Below are 18,775 nucleotides of genomic sequence, written 5' to 3' on the forward strand. Positions count from 1 at the left end.
TACTCGACATACTGTTAAATCTCCTGCAGCGGATATTCAATCGCTTGCTAATGCGATTGCCGAAGGTTCTATTATCCGCCGTCAGGCACGGCGAGCAAAGATGGAAGCGCCGCCTCTACTACAACTAGGTATTGAACGACTTAATCAATCTGCCCTCAACGAGTTCAATTCACGGCTAGGCGGTGATCTTTCCGCCGTGTTTGATGAGCTTGATCTCCATGACGATGATAATGAGCTAGATGGCTTCGTACTCCCTGCCGACTTTGCTCAAACCCAGCTTCAACCTGCGTATGAGTTGCTCGATGAGTAATACAAGATATTAGCTATAAGCTATTACTACAACCGTTCAATATCCGCTATAGTTAGTAGCACTGGTACATATTCCCAAGTAATTGATATTATTAATTAATTAATCTATTTAGTTCCTGGGCCGCGCTTGCTAGGGGTGTAGGGTATAAGGGGAAGGGGGGGCGTCATCCTAATAGATATCAGCTACTATGGTTGCAATATCCGCTTGGCGGATATAAGGTAAACTCACCTAGTATTAGCTAACCCCGCCTGATATCAACTAACCTCGCCTAATATTAGCCCGCTGTATACTAATTGGCGTTGCCGTTGATTTCCTGTAGTGCTCTTCGCATACGTTTGCCTCTGTTTAATCGCGCCGACCGCCTTTGCGGTACCAATAAAGACGTATCCAACTGGCGGGTTGCTGGCGGCATAGATGTATCTNACGGCTGGTATAAGGGTAATGATGGAGGAGTAGGAGCTGGAGACCCAAGAGTTGGCGAAGGCATAGGTACATCCTCTTCCTGAGTTATTGGCAAGAGGTCTATGGCTGACTGTTGACTAGCCTGCGATATATCAGCGCCACAGTGAGGCGCTGATTGCCACGGCGCTGATATTTCAAATCTCCTATCTGAAACCTGCGAAGCCCGTATAAGAGCCTGTGATAAGCGCTCATCCGCAGCAGCGTGCTGCTCTAACGCTTGGGAAAACCGCTCTGACATCTGCATAATTAACCCAGAAGAACCTGAGAGTTGCCCTATTTCTTTCTGTTTCTGCTTTCGTTCCTCATCTGCTAAAAGCTTAATAAGGGACGGAAGCTCCTCACCGAGGATATCAGGATCCCACTCAGGCATTGCTTGCCTTAATGATGCCGCATCTGGAACCCACCCTATGTTACAGAGGCGACAAAGCTGCTTATCCGGTATAACACAATTAACTGTAGGCGTCCATAATGTATCCTGATACCTGGCCTCCGCCCATTGCGTAAACCACTTCTGTATATTGCTTAACATAGGCTCCCGGCGGGTTTTCGCAATATCCGCACTATGGCTAGTGCGGATATCGTACTCGCAATCCATGAATATTGCTGGGTTGCAGTTACTGCAACACAAGTCTTTACTAACAGTAGACTGTGGGTCTCCATAGTGTGTAAGTTGTATTGCTCGTAAGCATACCTGATCCTCATTAACTAGCCGCCATAGGGTGAACGGCAGTTTACCACGCAACTGCGCATTAGTCAACCGCTTCTTTGGGCGTAGGGTCGGTACGATAAGCTCTTCAGGTAGGCGTACTGTAGAACCACCAGGGCTTAACCCACGCCCGCTTCTTGTATCTACCAACTGCTCAGTACTGACTGACGCTATAGATGAAGCATCGCCCGCAATATCCGCAGTCTCTGCGTTTTGTCGCCCGCGGATATCATTGCGCAGCGCGCTTGCGCGAAGATCGCCTATACACTGAGGTTGTGTATGCTTAGAACCACCTAATTCATCGCAAGGACCCCGCCAGCGGCTCTCAACCATAAAGATTGCTTCGCCTGAGAGGCCTTCTCCTCGGCCTGCCCGGCCAAACCGCTGTGCCAGCATATTACAGGATTTGTGGCGAGGCATTCCATATTGGATCGAACGGTAGATATCCGGGACATCTGCACCGTGTGCTACTGCATCTGATGCAACGAAAATTCGAATTCGAGACGTTGGGCGCGCGTATTCGGCGTACAAGCGGTCTTTGTCAATATCCGCAAGCGTTGCGTGGTAGCTCTGCACCGCTTCTCTAGCAACAGCAGCATCGTAGCCGCGATGGATCAACCAGCTGCGAATAGTATTACGACAGGCAGCTATCCACTCCTTAGAATCAAAGAAGATGATCGTCTTTGGAATCAGCTGAAGTTGATCGAACTGTTGGCGGTATGTCTGCTGTGCGGATATTAAGCGGCTTCTTGATTGCTCGCCTTCTCCTCGGTCACTATTACTAGCAGTGTGCGAATACACTGGAGCAGCAGCAATAGTAAAGTAAAGAGCTCGAAAGTCCTTCTTCTCTGGCGCGGTCATGACCCTCCGTATAATCTTTAGCTCCGGCCGATCGATTGGGGTTTTAATAACTTGTATATTAGGTTTAAACCCAGCNAGCTTGCATACAGTCCGAAACGTAGATGGGTCTAGTGTTGCGGTACATGCAAACCAAGGCTTATCAACTAAGACTGAACGTACTTTAAAGAGTTGTGTGTACGCTATACGGAAGGTCTCTCCCCAATCAGCAAGCAGGTGTACTTCATCAACCACCACAAGGGCAACATGGGAACGAAATATCGGGTCTATCAGAACCTTATGCAGCTTGTCACTAACCAAAAGCTCTGGGGAGATAAGGATATGTGTGTAGCTGCCCGTGCGGATATCCTCAATCAGCTCGGCGGATATTGTTTTCTCCCACACATGAACAGGTCGAACATAAGGTAGCTTTGCAATCTTTTTTACTTGCTCTGACCCAATCGCGTTAAGTGGAAGAACAATAATAACAACTGCATTAGGTACAAGACATGGTAGTGCTTGCATTATCATACTCTTGCCAAAAGACGTCTTTGCCACAAGCATGAGATCTCGCCGCTCAAATATCAGCACCCTCAGGGCCTCGAGCTGCTCCGTATGACCGCGGTACGGATATATCTCCGCAATAGCTTCATCTAGCTTGCTTATTTGAAGTTCATGAGAGCTGCTCATAAGCTGGGGTAGCTCCCTCCGCAGGCTATATAGCCGTGGAGACCGCTGGGGATCCATTTCAATATAATCCCCAGCCCATTGCGTACTGCCAGCTTGTTGATCTGCTTGACTGGCTTGTGGTTTGCGACCTCTTTGCCTTATTCGCTTTGATGGAGGCATTGGTGGATAGCGCTTAAAAGCAGCAGAGGGAGAATAGAGGGTTGGATAAAGGCAGGGAGGACTTAAACACGTTGTAATAGATAGATCTTAATGGGTTTTAATCATTGGATTATGGATATAATGGATGGAGAGTGGGTGGTTGAGATTGACGCGTCGTTGGTGCGGATATTGCTGATTGTTCACTTTGGCAAACCGCGTCACGGCTATTTTGAAATTAATGTCAGGAACGGGAAGGCGGGGAGACTTCTTACGTAGACCATTTGATTCGCCGGAGCCTAGTGTATAATCGATGGATTTTTCAAGCTGCCTAAACTTGTCGTAAGAATAAGAAGTGAATATCCGTAATATCAGCCATGCGGATATCGCGACGTGCTTTACAAACGTCGGCCAAAGTGTCTCAGACCACACAGGGACAGATGGCCTAAACTGGTTTAGTGCCATCGGGCCGGATTTATCCGGCGTCCCATGTGGTCTGAGCATGCTGAGACAAGCCGAAACTCGCAGTTGGCCAGACATCTTACAACGTCAATATCTATGCTCACCATGCCCTTCAACCTTCACATCTCCTCAGAGATGAAACAATTTAGGTAGTCTAGTTCACAAGCAATTACATGACCGCGACCGGCCCGCTCTTCCCTATACCAAAACCACCTTAGGCCATAATTGCAACACGCCCTTCAGGTATAAGAATATCTTCCTTCAAACCGCAAGAAATTATCTAAACTTGATCCAGAAGATTCTTGCATTGCAAAGTAAGACCGCCTTGTAGAAAATCTAATACCGTCTTCGATTCAAACCCAAGTCAGCTTACGAGTAGGCCATTCGTTGATTTACGCCACGGCTTAAAGCCCCCCTTTTCCACTGGCGGGGTAGGATCCGAGCGGTCCTCTATAGAGAAAAGAGCTGTACAGGGAAAACAGGCCTTCCCATCTTGCCATCTTCGATCCACCTAGCCCTGTTGTGTTTTCGTTTCTGCTTGGTTTCAGCCAAGCCAAGCGGTCTTACCCTCCCCACCCCTCTACAATGGCACTTCTCCTTCTATCCAGCATCTCCTTGGCCTTCCTTCTTTCTCAGTGCTTTTCTCTCTACAGAAGTTACCAAAATGCTCGCACATTGGGCCTTCCTATAGTCATCAGCCCAGTGGATCCAAGAAACATACTATGGCAACTGGTTCGACCGCGTATCCAGCCCCTTCTGCGGCTTCTCCCGAACAATCTGATTCAGTTTGCCATCATCTCAAACCCCACATGGTCTTTTTGGGACAAGGCTGCCGTACACCAGCGGCTAGGGCCAGCACTTGTACTCGTCTGCCCAGGCATCAATCACATATGGGTCGCGGATCCTGACGCAGTCACAACAATCCTCACAAATCGAAAAGAGTTCCCAAAGCCGAACCTGTATAGTAAGCTGGATCAGCGTCTTAGATGGGGGAGTACGTTGATTTATTATAGATATATTAAACGTTTTCGGTCGAAACGTAGACACAGTAGGTTACTGCCCAATGTAGCCAATCCTATGACTTGGTCATAGAATAACTGCAATCTAGGTCAACGGCGAGGAATGGACGCGGCATCGAAAACTGACCGCATCATGCTTCAACGAACGCATCAGCAGCCATGTCTGGGATGAATCGCTGAGACAAGCCGAAGCCATGCTGAGCCACTGGCTAACGGCAGAGAAGGGCAGGGTAAGAGACATGGTCGACGACACTCGCATAGTCACGCTTCACGTTCTCTCTGCAGCCGGATTCGGCGTGCGACAAGACTTCGGTGGAGGGGTTCGGAAAGTGCCAGAGGGTCACACAATGTCTTTCAGGGACTCTCTCATGCTTATCCTTTTTCATCTCGCCATGGTCCTCACTTTCTCTTTCAACCTCAACCTCATGCTCAGCCGCTTTATGCCGAAAAGAATACAGCGGGTTGGCACCGCGGTGAAAGAATTCAGGCAATATATGGACGAAATGCTTGATAACGAGCGCCAAGCCATGACCACAAAGCAGGGAGCATCAAAGCCGAATCTGATAAACACCCTCATTCGAGAATCCGACGAAGCCAAGGCGGACGCAAACAAGAACACATCATTGTTTCGACTGACAGACGACGAGATCAAGGGCAACATCTTCATCTTCAACCTCGCAGGCCACGACACCACAGCCAACACACTCGCCTATGCCATCTCCCTACTCGCCATCCACTCCGAATACCAAACCTGGCTCGCAGAAGAACTCGACCACGTCCTGGACCCAGAAAAGGCCGCCGACTACGAATCAACCTACCCCCGACTAAAGCGATGCCAAGCCATCATGGCAAGTCCCCTCCCCCCTCTCCAACACAGCAACTAACCCCATCCCCACTCCACAGTACGAAACCCTGCGTCTCTACGGCCCCGTAACCTACATCCCGCGCGACGCCTCCGCCAACGAAGTCCTCCCGCTCTCTACCCACGCCCCACAACACCCCCCAATCCCGCCCCGCTCCCTCATCACGCTGAACCTGCACGCCATCCACACCTCCCCCGCAGCCTGGGGCCCGGACCCCCTCGCCTTCCGCCCCACGCGCTGGATCATCCCGCCCAGCAGCCCTCCAACCCTCGCATCCCCCCGCAGCGTCTTCGACGCCGAGACCCCGCTAGTCCCGCCCGCCGGGTCGTTCATCCCGTGGTCGGTGGGGCCGCGCGTCTGCCCGGGCATGAAGTTCGCGCAGGTCGAGTTTGCCGCGGTCATGAGTGCCGTGTTTGCGCGGTGTCGGGTGGCGCCTAGCTTGGCGGGTGCGGTGGCGGGGGAAGTTTTGGGCGGGGAGCGGTTGGAGGAGGCGAGGAGGTTGTTGCGGGGGTGTGTGGAGGATTCGGGGTTTGAGGCTGTGACGTTGGCGATGAGGAGGCCGGAGGATGTGGTGCTGCAGTTTGAGGAGAGGTGAGGGGGGATTGGCTTGGCTTGGATTGGATGGAATGGAATGGAATGGAGAAGGGTGGAATGGGACGGAAAAGGAGGACTATGGTCTGCGATTAAAGAGGTGGATGAAGCTATGGAGCTATGACTGGGTTTTGCAGGGCAGTTAAGAGATGAAAATGGCATAACGGGGAATCTGGACAAGACAATCTAACATTCCTCTTTTCAGCAGTGCAGAAGCGTTTGAATCCTCATCAGGGCTGTGACAGGAAAGAACGCTCAAATATCATCTATATCTCCAAAACCTGGCCATTACTACATCTAACACAGTTTTCACAAGCAGATCAAACCAGGCACCAAATTTCCAGATAGGGTTTTCTTGGTTTTTAACATTCCCACAAGCAAAAATCTATTAATCCGTCTACAAGAGAGCAAACCCATACTCGAAATTAGTCTAAATATATGCCCCGAAACCCCTATAAACCAACCGACCGACTAGCCGACCAACCAACCAGGCCAAAGGAAACGAGATGCATACGTATACGTCAATGGTTAACCAAAAAGAGAGAAAAGCATTAAATACACATCTCATCTCATGGCGCATCCGCAGCATTTTCACGCACGCGAGTACACACATCCGCGCGAACTAATTCCCCAGACTATAACCCAGCATGCCCCCCTCCCTCCTACGCTCTACACCCCCGCATTCCGCCGATACAGCGTCAACCGACTCCCCGCACCACAGATCTCGCCCAACGCGCCCTTACAGTTCATATTGCAACTGGAGCTCGTGGCATTCCCGCTCGCGCTGGCCAGCGAATTGCCCATCCAGCACTCGCGGCCATACTCGACGCCAGCCCACGTATACTTGCTCTGCTCCGCTTGCGCCAGACACGCCTCGATGCTCATGCCGTCGCTCGCCAGCACGCTGGTCAGCGCGCGCGGATTGCCGGTATCGACGACGCAGTTGTAGTACGTGTAATTGCCTGCCGACTTCACGACCGCCGGGTCGTGGTTGACCTTGGAGGGATCCGAGGATTTGTACATCTGCAGCCGGTTGCCGGCGCCGCAGAGGGCCGTCTTGTCGCCGGGGCACGCCATGTTGCAGTCGGTTTGCTTGGTGGCGAGGACGGCGGACGAGGCCGGGTAGGGGCCGCAGTAGCATTCCGCGCCGTATTCGATGCCGAACCAAGCGTATTGCGTGCAGTAGGCTGCGCAGAGTGCGGGCGTCATCGAGGTGCCGTTGGCGGTTGAGAGCGCGGAGAGCGCGCGGCCCGAGGTGGCTTCGTTGTAGCAGCCTTGGTAGGCGTAGCTGGAGACGGTTGAAATTGCAGTTGGGCCTGTCGAGGTGCTGGAGCTCTTGGTGGTGGTTGAGGATGGAGTTGGGGTGGAAGTGGAGATCGAGGTGGAGACGCTCGATGATTTTGAGCTCGATGAGGAAGATGATGGAGAAGGCGAGCCCGAGTTCGAGGAGACCACAGTGGAGGAGACGGCTGAGAAGCTCGATGTTGAAGAGGTGGACGGGGTCAGGGTTGTTGCTGTCGAGTAAGATGTGGTCAATGTCGGGATTGAGTAGCTCCCTGGGCTCGAAGTGCTTGAGCTGACCACGGAAGAGCTCGAGCTGGAGGACTTCGATGAGGAGCTTGACGAAGTTGAGCTGACGACTGACGAAGCTGAGCTGGAGGACTTCGACGAAGAGCTCGACGAAGTTGAGCTAGCGACCGACGAAGCTGAGCTAGAGGACTTCGATGAAGAGCTTGACGAAGTTGAGCTGGCGACTGACGAAGCTGAGCTGGAGGAGTTCGATGAAGAGCTTGACGAAGTTGAGCTGGCGACTGACGAAGCTGAGCTGGAGGAGTTCGATGAAGAGCTTGACGAAGTTGAGCTAGCGACCGACGAAGTTGAGCTGGAGGACTTCGATGAAGAGCTTAACGAAGTTGAGCTGGCGACTGACGAAGCTGAGCTAGAGGACTTCGATGAAGAGCTTGACGAAGTTGAGCTGGCGACTGACGAAGCTGAGCTGGAGGAGTTCGATGAAGAGCTTGACGAAGTTGAGCTAGCGACCGACGAAGTTGATCTGGCGGCCGACGAGGTTGAGCTCACGACAGAAGAGCTGGAGGAAACCACTGACGAGCTAGAAGAGCTTGACAAGGAAACCACGGAGCTGGAAGAGCTCGAGACAACCGACGAGCTGACTGGAGTTGAAGATGAAGAAGAGCTAGTCTTCGTTGGTGCTGGAACGGAGCTCGAAGAGCTTACTATGCCCGAAGATGAAGTAGACGACACCACCGACGAGCTCGAAGAAACACCCGGCACAAGATACGCACCCCATACGCCGGTATTCGATCCCGGGCTTCCAGCCGCAGACTTCATGTAACATGCGCCGCCACCAGAAACCCAAGACACGTCCTTGCATCCCGTAGTGGTGTCGCAAAGAGCCAGGCATGTCTCAAAGGTGCTAGTGTATTGCATGGTCAAATCATTACCACCACGGTCGATGAAGCATTCAATCTTGTAGCTTGATCCAGGTGAAGTCTTGTAGGTCGTAGCATTGGATGCGGGGCAGCTCAGAGGGGTTGGTGTTGCTGTAGCTGATGTTGACGATGAAGAGCTGGAAACGGAGCTTGAAATGGAGGATGCCGATGAGGAGCTGGAAATGGAGCTGGAGATAGAGCTGGAGCTCGAGATAAAGCTTGAGATGGAGCTCGAAATTGACGACGACGATGAGCTTGAAATCGTAGATGAAGACGAGCTAGAGTTAGAAGCGGTGACCACGGGTGCCGAATAGTTGTACAGCTGCAGGTAGTTTCCGTTGCCGCACCATTCCAAAGAGTTACCTGGGCACTTCATGACCACGGGTGCCGAATAGTTGTACAGCTGCAGGTAGTTTCCGTTGCCGCACCATTCCAAAGAGTTACCTGGGCACTTCATGACCACGGGTGCCGAATAGTTGTACAGCTGCAGGTAGTTTCCGTTGCCGCACCATTCCAAAGAGTTACCTGGGCACTTCATGTTGCAGTTGGACTGAGAAGTAGGCAAAGCACCATCCAGTGCGTTGCCCATCCAGCACTCGCGGCCGTACTCTGCACCCCAATAGATCCACCCAGCGGCTGCTGCTTGAGCTGCACAAAGTTCCAAAGTCATGCTATCGTTGTAGTATGGAGTTGAGAGAGCACGACCTCCAGGCTTCTCAGAGTAACAGCCCAGCGAAACATATGAACCAATCCCAGAAGGAACGGTAGGGCCGGTCGGGGTTGGCGAAGCCGAGCTGGTGGAGCCAATAGTTGAGCTTGCCGTCGAGCCTATCGTAGAGCTGACCGTAGAGCTGGGGAGAGAAGATGACGACGACGATGCTGCTAGGCTGCTGCTAGAGGGGCTGGTGGTAGCGTTTGTGTTTAGCTGGTACATGTTCAACCCGCCAGGCCCACCACAGATTTCGCCGGCGTTGTTTGCACAGACCATATTGCAACGGCCATCAGTCACTGGCGCCGATGTTGAAGGAATCGAGTTTCCACAGTAGCACTCGTCGCCGTATTCAACTCCGAAGTAAGTCATCGGAGAGCAGAAAGCCGCACACAGCTCAACGGTCATTGAACTGTTTGCTACAGACTTAGCTTGCAGTGCCCTGCCGTTTGGAACTTCATTGTAACAACCAAGAGATTGATAGGAACCAGCAGATACTACGACCACTGGGCCAGTAGCCGTAGCGGTTGGTCCAGTTGATGATATGGTAGCCGATGTTGTCGAAGCGGTCTGGTTGTTATAGTACATATTGAGAAAGTCTGGACCACCACAAGTCTCGGCGGAGTTTCCGCTGCATGGCATATAGCAACCACTTTGATCGGCCTGTTTGATAGAGTTTACGTAGATCGAGTTTCCGCAATAACACTGAGCGCCGTACTCAACACCAAAATAGGAATAGCTAGAACAGAATGCGGCGCAAGATTCGAGTGTGTTGGTAGATGTGGAAGTTCCAGCGCTATTCAACGCTCTTCTATCATGTGTCTCATTATAGCAGCCCAAAGATATATAGCCACTAAGGCTGGCCACAGCAGCACTGCTTGATGCAGCTGCCGAAGAGGCCACAGTAGATGATACTATAGTAGAAGACGAAACTACGGAGGGAGCGGTGCCATTGGCTTGGTAGACCTGCATCCTGCCTCCAGCCCCGCAGTATTCACTGTTGCTTCCCTTGCAGGTCATTGAGCACTGGCTAGAGTCGCTCAAGGTAGAAGCAGCGTTCATGTTGTTTCCACAATAGCATTCAGAGGAGTATTCGAGGCCGAAATATGTATAAGCGGAACAGAAAGTCGCACAATTCTCAACCGTCATGCTGTTGGTTGAAGTTGTCTTGTCGCTCAGTGTTTTGGCTCCGTTCTCAGCGTAGCAGCCAATGTAGTTATATCTACCAACCGACTGAGTCAATGCCAGTGGAGCAGAAGTGGTGTTGCCCTTGAATTTGGTTGAATCAGCGAAGAGTGACATGCGCGCCCAATCGTGGAAATAACCGTTACCACCGCACGTCTCATTCGCATTTCCAGTGCACGCGTAGTTGCAGTCGGTGGAGCTATCCATTTCGATTGGAATGGCGTTACCGCACCAACACTCCTGCTGGTATTGCGTTGCCGCGAAAATAAAACCTTGGTTATAGCAAGTGGTGATGCAACGACCGTTCGCGTTGTTAGCGTCAGCATACGGAGATGTAGCAAGTTGCCGACCCGGGTTGTTCTCCTTGAAGCATCCTACATACCCATACTGCGCGGTTCCATTTGGAAGAAGTGGGCCGACTTGCTCAGTAACCGCATTGCAGATGAATTGGAATTGCTGCTTCCCCATGTTCGGGTCACCTGTGTTCATTGTCCAGACAGCGCTACCATTGTAGCTGGGCATATTAACTTGCGATTTGGGCACAGAGCAATATAGGGTTGCGGCGGCGTTTTCGCCAGTGTGAAGAATTGTTCCCTCAGTAAGGTCAATGTCGTTCACGGCGCCAACAATGCCAGGAAGACCGTAAGGAGGCTTAGAGACGGTGATAGACAATGGCATTGCATTAGCCGAGCCGTTATTGGTGACCCGCAATTTAAGGTATCTGGTTTGGGCCTCCGGAACGTTGCCAAAAGTGAAAGGGGTACTGTTCGAGAATGGGACCCACCCAGTCCCATCTGGAGTCTGGAACTCCACGAGCGCTACTGGATTCGTTCCAGCGACACCAACTACATCAAGAAGTGCACTCCCTCCATTTGAGAACGCCTTTACATAAACAGCATGGTTACCAGCTGTCCGTGGAGCATAAATGATACTAACGGCAGCAACGCTGTTCCCAGGTATTGTGCTTGGAATGTTGGTGAAAGTGAACTCCCCGACTGATACACTTCCGTTACCGGTAACATTCGGCGTTATCCAAGGACCAGTCTCTGAAACAAGGGAGTAGCTGATGTTTTGGAATGTGAGAAGGCTGTCACCACTGTTGCCAAAAATAGCTGACTCGGTTGAACTTCCTTGGCCGGCAACAACATTGAAAGACACTGTGTTCGGGCTGATCGAGAGCAAAGGAGCGGCAGAGTTGCAAGTTCCTTTTAATGTGACTGGCGTATTCGTAGAGTATCCGGTCACCGAATTCGTCGTGTTGACAATAACGTCACTAGACAATGGTCCAACGGCCTTGGGAACAAATAAGGCAGTAAAATTCAACGTTTGGCCCGCCGTAAGCGTGAATGGAGTAGTTGGAATATTAGAGAGCTTGAAGTTTTGATTTCCGGACAATGCCACACCAGTAACTGTAGTTCCGATGTTCGCAACACAGCTAATTGTCATTGGGTTGGAGCTATTACCGAGCGCCATCTTGCCGAACTGATAAGGAGAAGAGCAGTTTAACGGGAGGTTGACAGGCGAACCAAAGCCATAGAAATAGCCAGCCGTAGTTCCTGGTAGTACATTAGTATCTTTTGCATACACCCACGTCTGAAGGTTTTGGTCTCACCCATGTACACTCTGCCATCCCCGAAAACTGGACGGGTGAATTTAGTGACCCCTGGAACGTTGAAAGCATTCAGGAGTGTCAGGCTTCCTCCTCCAGCGGGAGGAATTGGGTCGTAGATACGAAGGTTCTGACCCTCGACATCGGAAATCCAGAGCAGGCCAGTACCTTCCTGTCCGTTGAGAGATGTAGTTGTACCATGTCCCACACCAAGAACGTAGGCATTCTTCTCAGCAGTATCTGAGACGTGAGTAAAAACGGCATTACCAGAAGAATCGCAGCTAAATTTGAAGACGTGGGTCTGGTATTGAATAACTGGACAGCCAATTAGCTCTCTTTTCGTCAAAATTCAAGCATTCGAGTATCGTTTAACAGGGCTGTCGGACGGTATTTGATATACTTACCATTAATGTAAATGTAACCTCCGCCCAAAGGCATCACACCAGCACCAGCGTAAACGGAGTTTTCATTCTGGTATACCTGAATTGCGGCATCTAATTTGTTCGCTCCCATCTGGTAGCCTCCGAGGTTGTCCAAGTTAAGCCAGTAGGTTTTGCCAGATTTGCCAGTAACCACCCCAATACGCTTGTGATTCGGGCAGCTGAAAGTATCAGTGGGCAGCAATTCCAAGGGCGAGGTACCCAAATCCTTGTCAGCACCATCCAGTTGTGTCTTCTCCCATGGCATGAAGAAATCGACAACTGAAATAGTACCATCGTCGTTGATCTTGGCATTGACTGCGGCTTGCTCAAGGGCAGTTGGAGGGTACCTGCCCTGGACCGACTGACCAGTGGCCGCTAGCTGGGAGGCATATCCGTTACCCGTGGCAAAATACATGCTTCCTGATCCATCGTAGGCTAAACCACCTCCACTCATCCAAACTCCACCTCCTTTTATGGAGTTCGCCTCGGGGCCTCCTTCCATAGCATAAGCCTCCACGACGGCTCCAGTAGATTTGTGGAAACCGATAATTGCACCGGTGAAATTGTATTGCACACAATGAGAGGCATAACCAGTATAAATGAAATCGCCGACCTGGAGCAATGCAGGACGCTGGTGTTGATTACCCCCGATAAACATGCGATTAGGATTATTGCGGAAGATGGTTCCATCAATCATGACGGGGAAGCCAGCTGCCTCGGATAGATCCTCGGTGTGTATGGCATGGAAATAGTAACGTCCATTTAGACGGCCTGGTCTAGCTGTAGGGCTAAATTGTCCGTCCTGGAATTGCTGAGAGTAGGTCTTTGCGGTGAAATACCAGATGCCAGTAGCTGGATCAATAACACCAGTTGCAGTTACGCCAACCGTGGGGTTGATATCAACACATCCTATATTCTCATCAGATAATCACCAGCTTTCAAAATATGAGTTGTAAATCCAGTTCTATGCTCCTAGAACCTCCTAAGTAGTGTATAGTAAACTCTTAGTACTCACCGTCCAGATCCGCTGTCAGGAATGGTACATGAAGATTCCTTGACATTATGATGGCACCAGTTTTCGCATTGAACTTGTAGATGTTGTTTTGTGTCGTCGCCAGATAAACATACTGGACGCCATCCGAGCCAGTGTAGACCAAAGGTTGGGAGAAAACCTGTTCCGGGCCAATACCATTGAAGTTTCCAGGGAGCGCAGTCTTGAATATTTGTCCGAAATTCGCGCTACCGACGACAGACGGATCCATATTATGATTACTGCAATACTTTCAGCTTATGCAGATTTCATACATTGGGTCAGTTTTATTCCTTACGTTTGATAGCCTGAGCGAGAGACATCTCCTCCCCACGTAATTGTATCAGTTACTCCCAAAGACAAGACTCGAGCCGTAAAGAAGAAAATCAGAAAAAATAAGAGAGAGGCCTGAATGGACGAAGTCGCAAAACGAGAGGAAGCCATAATGGCTATTAACGAGTGAATGTAGCGCAAAGACTACGAAAGAACTCCAAACAACAAAAAGTTGAGAACGACGGTACGAAGTCTTGAGACCCTAGGACAACACCCAAAGGGTGGTGGCAGGCGGGACGTTTATCACATCGGTAGGCCTGAGCGGTCAAGAAGCCCCCTCGGCCTAAGCAGAAGTGGCTTGAATTGGGCGCAGCTCAGCCTTCAGAATCGACACCTCGCGTAGGTTCTAGCAAAAGCCAAACTGCGTAGGCCTATGCACAGGCTTCTTTCGACAAGCTCAAAATCCCTATGGCCTACTGTGGATCCAGGCACAAGGCCAGTCCATGCCGGTATGGGCAATGAATTGACGCAAGAGGAGCGCTAGTCTAGACTAGGCTAAGCATGGTGATCTTACCGGAGCATTGGCGCTATCGGTTTCCCCAATACAGATATTGGCAGCCAGGGATTATAAATAAAGGAGATGATCACGGCTCTTGTAAGGAAGACATCGCGGTTACTGGATGGGTCTGCCATGTGTTCCCCCCGAATCCTGTAGACGATCTCCCGTTCTGGAGTCGCAGATCACCACGGTCCCAGCGCATCGACAAGACCGGTCCATGAATAGAAGGCCTGCGCGAAACCGTTGAAGTGATTGGTCCGTCATTGGCGCGGTGGTCTCCCATCTTGTGCCGCGTACTCTCTAGCGAGGGCCAAGGCAACTGAGGATGATGGATTCTGCCTGCAGGCGGGAACGGGCTCTGAGACGACTCCAATAAACAAACGGACAAACCCCCAAAAGTTATGACGCGGGCGCGACCGCGGCGATGAGTTGAGACTTGACAGGGCACTTTGGGCTCAGGGGCAATGCGGCTACTGCAGGAACCCATGGGCAGGCTTTTTGTGGCCTCCAGAAAAAGATCGAATGGGCGAGAAGCTTGATTTAACTCGATGTGGATTGGCCGGAGAGGTAATAAAACCTCGCTTGGCTCTAGGCTGTCTTGGCCGCTCGCTTTCCCTTCTGCATTATTAGGTGCCGGCGGCCACTCCGGATCTTTGGCTTGCCTGAATAGCCCAAAAGCCTTCAGCTCGTGCTCCTCAAGCCCTCGTTCTGTCATTTCTTAGCAACTCATTGATCACAATGCATGCAAACGTCTCGGCGGCTCCTTGAAAGAGCCGTAGGGTGATACATGCTTGCGCAATTGCTCCGCGCTTGTCGTTATTTCTTGGTATTGCCGTAAGAGGCTCTTCAGTCCAGCTTGCCGCCTTGGAGATTCTCTCCGTGATGCATTATCATGACCATAAACCTGTACTTTTTACGTGAGACGTGATTGTGGTTTTGACCCGGCGTGTTGACTCGTTTAATGCTGGCCTCGCACATCTGCAGAGCTGCACATCTGCAGAGCTGATTCCTGCACCGTCAAGTGCGCCGCGGGACGAGACCACCAACGAAGCCATTCGGCCTATACACCAGAAATGAAGCTACCAATTCTGCCGCAGCTGAATTCAAGGGACACCGTTGTTCTCAGCGATTACTATTAACGCCTCCAGATGAAGGCGGTTACGCAGATTGTCTTCCTTCAGCTCGTTGTCACCCCTATTACAAATACTCGCTAAAGCCCGCCAACCCCCTAGGGGAAATATAACACGACACTACAAACTTGGAAGCCCTTTGTAACACGGAATATAGTAGAGTGCTCTACGGCAATTATTCGTGGCTGTGGCTTACCCCTCCATCAGCCTCCAGCTGACTACCTTCGCAGGAGGCGCTGTATCACGGCTTTGAGACTCATGTTTACGGCTGACCTGATTCGTGGTAGGACCGACCTTGTCACACCCCTTGTGATTCCTTTGAGATGGGTGAGTCTGCATCGGTGTCTCGAAAGGAGCGCTTGTCAGATTTTAGCTACACCCTGTAGAGAGAAGGAATCAGTACAATCGCAGACCCGGACAAGCCGCTACTTACGCTGCGGAGTGATCTGTTTTTCTTCCTTACATCCCACGCGCTATCGATAAGAATCTACATGCGACGCGTCCGTTTAGTTTTTGCCACGACATACAGCTTATAAACGACAGTCTGAGACTTCAAAACTAATTATACGGAGGAATCCGGATAATCTTTCAAGTAACTAAGACCGCTTGGAAATGCTTAGCAGATATTGTTGTGCCCGATACCTAGGAATAACTAACTCGATATCACTCGTCTTGCCCATCCCTAAAGCTCCCTCAACTGGATACAGAGAGCTGTGAGCGCAGCTGTGAGCACCGCGACCAACCATTGTCCGATTCCAAAGCCGCTTTCTTGCGTCTTCATCAGCAACGCGCAACAAATCGACACGATGAAACTGAGTAGCAGGATGCCGAACATGCACCAAGAGATCACCGGCCAGTTCAGTCCCTCGATAATATAAACACCCCAGCCTAAATGCAGGTTTTCCTCATCGTCCCGCACAAGTATGCTCTCTCCAACTTTCTTCGGGAGGCGGTTGAGGAAAAGACTTTGCTTCGCGCTCGCATGCTTCCCCTGCTCGCGGAAGAAGTGCAGGAATGCCCGATGGTCCATTGGAGGAAGCGGTTTTAAAGGGCACTTGTAGTAGTGATATCGCAGCGCGTGGACCTCGCCCGGCGGTGGAATCTGCTCCGTCGTATTGTCGAAAATCCCCACACGGTGACCCTCGTAGATGTGGAACTGCACAAATCTTATGTTTACTGGGTGGTAGAGTAATGGCAGCCACCACTTTTTACGGATACTATAGTAACGGCTGTGTATCTTTGCAAATAGCTCACCATCCGTTTGGACTACGGGCACATGTTGACGGTTGGCATAATCGTATTTGGTGAGCGCGATTTCGCCAATGTTCACATTAAGGATACTTGTGTTGACACAGAGCTCAAAGAATAGCGGAACTAGTGGAAGTTGTGCGATTCGAACCCCATCATATTGGATTCTTTGGGATGTAATCGAAGAGTCTGGGGTATCATTTGGGTTATGTTGAGCGTCTTCTGAACTGTTTGATACTTGAGAAGTAGTCTGACTAGCGCTTAATACTTCTGACAAGGAAATATTGTTTGATGGCTGAGAACAGTCAGGAGCCAATGTGGTGGTAGCTACCTGTTGAGTTGATTTGCCATATTGTTGTAGTGCGGCGGCTAGATTGTCGATCGCCAATGGGTCGCTATTATCGTAATCACCGTACAAGTGTTCGCCACAGCTCTGTGGATGGCCCCAATTAGCAGCAGTACTTAATGGGTGATGTTATCTCGCGTAAAAGTAAATCAGTGTGGTGGAGCGTCTAGCAAGCTCAGGATGAGCAAGAAACTTACACAAGTCCATTCTATGCGTCTCAGGCCCAGTAGAAGGCGAGACCTTGCTAAAACTTTTATACTCTCCAAGACCCAAAATTTGATTGATGGTGATTCAGAAGATTGAACTTCGCAATACTTCACGTATGGAGGAGGTTGTAAAATATGCGGCTCAGATATTGGAGCGTTGCTCTGTAGATCACTTGTAGATAAAAGCCCCTTGTTTCTTGCCAATTGTAGTCCCTGTGGGGTGCTTCGGGGGTTGTCTACAGAATGACCCCTCTCTAAAAGACTGACGTTGCTGTCTATAACAGCAATAGGGCCCGTTTCAACCGGCTGGCACTGCTCTGCGCCATTTTCTCGACCTTCTCCGGGTGGTTTGCGACTCTCTATTGGAACGCAGAATGGGTCAATTTGAGAGTGTGTAGTATTGGCTGGAGTATCTAGACTTCTACCAAGGTGAGGCCTTATAGAGTCGACCGTTGAGAGCTGTTGACTAACTGTAGCAGCTTCCTCAGCATTTTCCCCGGTGATATCATTCCTATCTTTCTCTTGTTGAGAGCTATCCGTAACAGCACCGTACGAGTTTGGCATGGTGCTATTGCCAGATGCTGCAGTGGCGTGCTCCACAAATACAGAAAACAAAGTCTCTGATGATCCAGAGGCACTAGCACGATTACGAAGCCTCAGTGGCCCCGTGACCGCGGTCGTATGTCTATGGGGTTCTTGAGGTTTGGTTTTAGTACGATTAGGGATGGTAGTAGGGGGCCTTAGTGTTGAGCTTGATGCTTTGGTGTCTGTTCGACTTGGAGGCGGAAACAGCCAATTACTAGAACGTGATGTTACGTGATGTTGATGGGTAGGGAGGATAGCCGGGCTGATCTGGCTCCTCTGCATTTGGCTCTGCCCATCGAGGTCGAAGGCATGTGTTCCGCCTATGGGTGTCGTGTTGTTGTAGCTCTCGCGCTCGTCGTATATCTTGCTACCGAGAAGCATCTTGAAAACATTACCTCGGCTGGATTCGGTATCGATAACGTCGCTAAAATATGTCAACATTGGGAACAAGCCCAGGTTGTAGTAGTCACTCACGGTATGTTTCTGTGCGCCAACTCTGTATCTAGATGTTGTAAGAATACCGTGGCGGCTGGATCATCACCAAGTCGTACAAATTCTATGCTAATAGGTCGCTCTGCCTGTTTGCCAAAGAAAGATAGAGATTCCGAGATGAACCCAACTATTTTGTCTTCGACTCCCTGTTGATCTGACCTTGCATGCCATGAGCCGTCTGTGATGATGATGATCGTTAAGTACCGAAACTTCCTCGAATAGTGATAGTCGTGAGCCAAGCGTCGAAGGTACTCGTCGCAAAGCCAGCCTATAGCACGCGTCATGTCTGTTGGTAGACAGCCAGCCGAGAGATCAGGTTCAGCCTCTTTCATGGCACGCTTGATCCTGGTAGCGTCGTTGGTGTTTTCCACCTTGACGCGCTCATCAGTCGAGTAGAAGTCAATGCCATTGTCATCGATGCCTTTCGCCATTGCCATGAGCACTTCAATCAGATTC

General features: G+C 50.6%; 5 protein-coding genes across 5 annotated transcripts; 1 reads left to right on the forward strand and 4 right to left on the reverse strand.

Moving 5' to 3' along the window:
- Window positions 1–4,187: 4,187 nt before the first annotated feature.
- Window positions 4,188–6,079, forward strand: K441DRAFT_690761 (cytochrome P450; the record flags this gene model as incomplete). The annotated part of the gene is made up of 4 exons (XM_067652413.1): window positions 4,188–4,566; window positions 4,616–4,650; window positions 4,711–5,469; window positions 5,525–6,079. 4 exons carry the CDS (start codon window positions 4,188–4,190, stop codon window positions 6,077–6,079), a joined length of 1,728 nt encoding a protein of 575 aa, XP_067497547.1.
- A 665-nt stretch (window positions 6,080–6,744) lies between these two features.
- Window positions 6,745–7,455, reverse strand: K441DRAFT_590706 (WSC-domain-containing protein; the record flags this gene model as incomplete). The annotated part of the gene is made up of 1 exon (XM_067644814.1): window positions 6,745–7,455. A coding segment is annotated over one exon (711 nt), but the record flags the coding sequence as incomplete, so codon positions are not given.
- A 1,354-nt stretch (window positions 7,456–8,809) lies between these two features.
- On the reverse strand, window positions 8,810–13,952 carry K441DRAFT_700751 (WSC-domain-containing protein; the record flags this gene model as incomplete). The annotated part of the gene is made up of 6 exons (XM_067653279.1): window positions 13,779–13,952; window positions 13,466–13,722; window positions 12,433–13,359; window positions 12,032–12,343; window positions 8,889–11,975; window positions 8,810–8,847 (listed from the first exon to the last, which is right to left on the reverse strand). The coding sequence occupies exons 1-6, from the start codon at window positions 13,922–13,924 to the stop codon at window positions 8,810–8,812; spliced, it is 4,767 nt and encodes a 1,588-aa protein (XP_067497549.1). The 5' UTR covers window positions 13,925–13,952.
- Window positions 13,953–14,397: 445 nt separating this feature from the next.
- On the reverse strand, window positions 14,398–15,027 carry K441DRAFT_682081 (uncharacterized protein; the record flags this gene model as incomplete). Its single annotated transcript, XM_067651538.1, has 1 exon — window positions 14,398–15,027. One exon carries the CDS (start codon window positions 15,025–15,027, stop codon window positions 14,398–14,400), a length of 630 nt encoding a protein of 209 aa, XP_067497550.1.
- Window positions 15,028–16,026: 999 nt separating this feature from the next.
- Window positions 16,027–17,853, reverse strand: K441DRAFT_647266 (uncharacterized protein). The gene is made up of 2 exons (XM_067646848.1): window positions 17,234–17,853; window positions 16,027–17,123 (listed from the first exon to the last, which is right to left on the reverse strand). Exons 1-2 carry the CDS (start codon window positions 17,804–17,806, stop codon window positions 16,125–16,127), a joined length of 1,572 nt encoding a protein of 523 aa, XP_067497551.1. The 5' UTR covers window positions 17,807–17,853; the 3' UTR covers window positions 16,027–16,124.
- Window positions 17,854–18,775: the final 922 nt, after the last annotated feature.

Source organism: Cenococcum geophilum, assembly GCF_001692895.1.
Source record: "Cenococcum geophilum 1.58 unplaced genomic scaffold K441scaffold_74, whole genome shotgun sequence".
Lineage (NCBI taxonomy): Eukaryota > Fungi > Ascomycota > Dothideomycetes > Gloniales > Gloniaceae > Cenococcum > Cenococcum geophilum.

Excerpts from the sequence above, each read along its gene's own strand:
- K441DRAFT_647266 (XM_067646848.1), bottom strand. The coding sequence starts at position 17,806 with ATGCCAAACTCGTACGGTGCTGTTACGGATAGCTCTCAACAAGAGAAA. Across the intron at positions 17,124-17,233 it reads GACGCATAGAATGGACTTGT|AGCTGTGGCGAACACTTGTA; the intron begins GTAAGTTTCTTG and ends GGCCATCCACAG.